At 51.8% G+C, this 4,245-nt stretch overlaps 3 protein-coding genes across 3 annotated transcripts; 2 read left to right on the top strand and 1 right to left on the bottom strand.

The window, feature by feature from the left end:
* Positions 1-317: 317 nt before the first annotated feature.
* N7511_009212 (urate oxidase) lies at positions 318-1,360 on the top strand (the record flags this gene model as incomplete). Its single annotated transcript, XM_057131589.1, has 3 exons — positions 318-454; positions 516-1,162; positions 1,236-1,360. 3 exons carry the CDS (start codon positions 318-320, stop codon positions 1,358-1,360), a joined length of 909 nt encoding a protein of 302 aa, XP_056979577.1.
* Positions 1,361-1,804: 444 nt separating this feature from the next.
* On the bottom strand, positions 1,805-2,534 carry N7511_009211 (mitochondrial 54S ribosomal protein uL13m; the record flags this gene model as incomplete). The annotated part of the gene is made up of 3 exons (XM_057131588.1): positions 1,805-1,935; positions 2,073-2,433; positions 2,514-2,534. The coding sequence occupies 3 exons, from the start codon at positions 2,532-2,534 to the stop codon at positions 1,805-1,807; spliced, it is 513 nt and encodes a 170-aa protein (XP_056979576.1).
* A 321-nt stretch (positions 2,535-2,855) lies between these two features.
* On the top strand, positions 2,856-3,872 carry N7511_009210 (40S ribosomal protein uS9). Its single transcript, XM_057131587.1, has 4 exons — positions 2,856-2,954; positions 3,017-3,039; positions 3,243-3,314; positions 3,442-3,872. Exons 1-4 carry the CDS (start codon positions 2,909-2,911, stop codon positions 3,730-3,732), a joined length of 432 nt encoding a protein of 143 aa, XP_056979575.1. The 5' UTR covers positions 2,856-2,908; the 3' UTR covers positions 3,733-3,872.
* Positions 3,873-4,245: the final 373 nt, after the last annotated feature.

The following is a 4,245-nucleotide window of genomic DNA, read 5'->3' as shown; positions in this document are numbered from 1 at the left end:
CGAGAGGTTCGGGCTGGGCCGAGAGTCTGGGGAGGAAACCTGTGCTTTTCTTTTCTTGGTTTAGATCAAATTGAACAGGTCATTGGAGGGATTTGAAGAGCAGACACCGAATGCGAGGCAGTCAGGCCATACGAGAGAGAAGTTGATAAGATCGGGAGTGGAGAGAGGCGGCCATCCGCGGCCATCGGAGGTGCCCGATGGCGATGGCATTTAAATACGCTTATCTGCTGGACTCACCCTCTTTTTTTCCTCTCTCTCAGCTGTGCATTCAGATTCACAAATCCTTTCTATCCTCTCTATCCTACTCTTATCTCAAAATGAGCGCATTGGGACCCGCCCGTTACGGCAAGGACAATGTCCGCGTGTTGAAGGTCGAGCGTGATGCGAAGACCGGCATTCAGACAGTCGTGGAGATGACTGTCTGCGTTCTGCTCGAGGGCGACATTGAGACCTCGTCAGTGATACCATTCATACCATGCTCAAGCTGATCCAACACCCACTAACCCTATCTCTAGCTATACCAAGGCCGATAACAGCGTGATCGTCGCAACCGACTCGATCAAGAACACCATCTACATCACAGCCCGCCAGAACCCCGTCACACCCCCCGAACTGTTCGGTTCGATTCTCGGATCACACTTTATTGAGAAATACAGCCACATCCACGCCGCGCATGTCAACATCATCACCCACCGCTGGGAGCGCATGGACGTCGACGGCAAGCCGCACCCCCACTCCTTCATTCAGCCCGGCGCCGAGACCCGCGATGTGCAGGTCGATGTTGTCGAGGGCAAGGGTATCGCCATTAACTCCGCGATCAAGGGCCTGACTGTGCTGAAGAGCACGGGCTCCCAGTTCTGGGGTTTCCTGCGGGACGAGTACACCACTCTCAAGGAGACCTGGGACCGTATTCTCAGCACCGACGTCGCTGCCAACTGGCAGTGGCGCCAGTTCGCCAACGTGGCCGAGGTCAAGGCCGACGTGGGCAAATTCAATGCTGCTTACGAGGCTGCGCGCAAGATCACCCTCAAGACTTTTGCTGAGGATGTCAGCGCCAGTGTCCAGGCCACCATGTACAAGATGGGCGAGCAGATTCTTGCTGTTGCGCCTTTGCTTGACACTGTTGAGTATTCGCTGCCTAACAAGCACTACTTTGAAATTGGTAAGTTCTCGGACTGCTTTCTTTTCTGCTGCCTTCAGCCTTGCGAGTTCTGGACTAATCGTGGCGCTTATAGATCTGTCTTGGCACAAGGGCCTCAAGAACACTGGCAAGGACGCCGAGGTTTATGCTCCTCAGTCCAACCCCAATGGTCTTATCAAGTGCACTATTGCCCGCGCTGGCCAGAAGGCCAAGCTTTGAATGCTAGATGTGGGTTAGGCTGTCGGCGAGCTCCGACACGATTTTGTTATATTCTCTCCTGTACATATATCTTATGCTCTGATACCTCTGGGATATCGCCTCCCTATCTCAAATCCAATCTAGGACATCACAAAGTCACTTTACTTTCGCTTGCAAGTTGTTTCCCATGATAATTGATTTAGTATGTAGTATTGTATGTGCTAAAAGTACATTTCAATTCAAGGAAACCGCAGGCTGGAGAAGATGAATAGAAAAGTCCGAGGCCAAGCCAACGGTAGAGTAGATGGTAAATCAAAAGCAATATCCCAGGTTGACTCCGAACCCATGCGCTTTTGCGGTTGGATCATAACATCGCAGAATAGAATACAGACACGCGCGGACCCGGTTGAGGTCGCGTTGTAAAATGACGATAATGGTAACAGGAGAAGGAGAGGTATATATGCTCTATGCGGTGGGCTCGGTAGACTTGGCGGCCTTGAAGGCTTCTTGCACTTCGGGCATGGCGCCGATCATGGTTGACTTGTTGCCGAACTTGACAATGTTCTCCTTGTAGGGGTGGGCGAGACCTTCGAAAGCTGCAGGGAGGTGTTAGTTTATAGTCATCACAAAGGGATCGAGATGGAGTAGATATAGAGGGAGATTGTCCTCCTCATTCGAGGGCAATTGGACATCTCCGCTATTCATCAGGGGGGGGGGGGGGCGCGGCACTCACTCTTCAGACGAGCCAAACGAGAGTCCTGCAAACGGTTCTTGGGCAGCATGCCCTTCACAGCCCGGCGCAGCACTTCACCACCTCCCCATTTAGCAAACATCTGGTCCATCGTCATGCTCTTCAAGCTACCCGGTCGTGTCGTGTGAGTGTAGTACTTCTTCTGGAAACGTTTCTTTCCTGTCGTCTTGAGGTCGTGGCATCCGGCAACTACAACGTAGTCACCACAGTCTGTCGAGGGATCGTAGATGGGCTTGTTCTTGCCCATCAGGACGAGGGCGATGGACGAGGCGAGGCGGCCCAGGGAGCGTTCATCCGTGCCAGCGTCGACATAGTGCCATGTACGCGAATAAGCAAGACGCGTCTGGAGTATCAATTGTTAGAATTGGATCCGTTGATAGTGATTGCGGAGGGTCCGGCAGACTCCGCATTGAAGCTATTTACCTTGCCGACAAGTTGCGACATCTTGATGGGATGACGGAGAGCGCAGTAGAGGGGGTGGGGATAGGCAAAAGTAGAACAAGTAATGGAACCAGATAGCCGTTTTCGGATCAAAGTAACAAGATAGACCCAACACCCAAGTCTGGCCGAGATTCAACGCTTAATCTGATCGGCCTCTCGCGGTACTGTTGTTCCCCCGACGAAGTTCTCCGGGTCATGTGACCAAGCCCTAAGTCTCGTGCAGGGCTAAACCCAATTGGGCACTAGCGGCCGCACACTAAGCGAAACCCGCACCGAAGGGCAAATCAGTGTGTATGGGAATTCAAGTGATCTCTTTTTCCATCTCCCACGACAACACACTCCCCTCCCCGTCGACAACAAGGGCCATTTCATCCACCATGGCTTCCGTCCCGAGTGTGCAATGCTTCGGCAAGAAGAAGACGGGTAAGCTATAATTTTCCGATGCCAGGTCTTGAATCTGTGCGCTGACCTTCAATTTTCAATAGCCACCGCTGTCGCCCACTGCAAGGTATGAAGACGCCTCTACCCCCATTCTCGATGTCAAAACGTTGTTTCGGAAAACCTGGAAGAAATTATGGAAGGCTATTGTGGAAGAAAAAAAGAATTGGAAGGTCGATATGGAATTTTCGGAAGGGTCTACGAACAACGGATTGCGCGAACATGGGGGTTTACACACGAATGAATTGGACAACATGCTGAGTGTTTTTACAGCAAGGCAAGGGCCTCGTCAAGGTCAACGGCCAGCCCCTCTCTCTGGTCCAGCCTGAGATCCTCCGCTTCAAGGTACGCACAATCGCTCCGCCGATACCCGTCCGCCTGGGTCCCCAAAAAAGGGATTCACTCGCAACCCGACAAATGGCAACGGGCACACGTTCAACGCAGTTCAAAAAACTGACTCTTCGAAATTTAGGTCTACGAGCCCCTCCTGATCGTCGGCGTTGACAAGTTCGCTGGTGTCGACATCCGTGTCCGTGTCACCGGTGGTGGTCACACCTCCCAGGTCTACGCCATCCGTCAGGCCATCGCCAAGTCCATTGTCGCCTACTACCAGAAGTACGTCGATGAGCACTCCAAGAACCAGCTCAAGCAGGCTCTTGCTCAGTACGACCGCACACTCCTGGTTGCCGACAACCGTCGTGCCGAGCCCAAGAAGTTCGGTGGTCGCGGTGCCCGCTCCCGTTACCAGAAGTCTTACCGTTAAATTTTTCTTCTTTCTTATACCTTATTACGCGGCGAAAGGGAAAAGAAAAGTTTACAAACGGGAGGAAATGGGATCGTGTCTGTCTTATGTCTTTTTTTCTCTCACGACTCATTTCCATGACTTCTTTGGTGGACTGGTGTATGGGATTGGGAGGATCCCGGGGGAATGTGTACTGAGCGGTTTCTGTTCGATATGACCGCTCGTACATGAGATCCGAGAACCGGGCTGGAGGTCTTTGGGAAACATGGCCTCTGGTTGCTGTGCCGGTTTCTGTTGAGGATGGATATCCTATGTTTTTCACTGGCGCTGTCCTGCACGGCTGGAAAAAATACCTAGCATAGCCAGGAAAATCTACTCAATGATACTGGGTTTTATCTTGTTCAATCTTCCTTGTTATTTTTGGCACCGAACTAGTTTAATTGCGGCGTTTGGACAATTCTTTCAGGCTACTAACCTCTAATTTCTCCCCTCTCACGGTTTTCGGCATGCAGGATCTAGAGGTATCATGTAAGC

This window comes from Penicillium nucicola, assembly GCF_028828085.1.
Source record: "Penicillium nucicola strain IBT 29836 chromosome Unknown utg000010l, whole genome shotgun sequence".
Taxonomy (NCBI): domain Eukaryota; kingdom Fungi; phylum Ascomycota; class Eurotiomycetes; order Eurotiales; family Aspergillaceae; genus Penicillium; species Penicillium nucicola.
Note: the sequence above shows the minus strand (reverse complement) of the source record. Positions and strands in the feature narration are given on the sequence as shown.

What these genes read in the sequence shown, in the direction of transcription:
- N7511_009210 (XM_057131587.1), top strand. Translation starts at nt 2,909, where the DNA reads ATGGCTTCCGTCCCGAGTGTGCAATGCTTCGGCAAGAAGAAGACGG. An exon ending in CTTCGGCAAGAAGAAGACGG is followed by an intron (nt 2,955 to 3,016) that starts GTAAGCTATAAT and finishes AATTTTCAATAG; the next exon opens with CCACCGCTGTCGCCCACTGC. An exon ending in CCGCTGTCGCCCACTGCAAG is followed by an intron (nt 3,040 to 3,242) that starts GTATGAAGACGC and finishes GTGTTTTTACAG; the next exon opens with CAAGGCAAGGGCCTCGTCAA.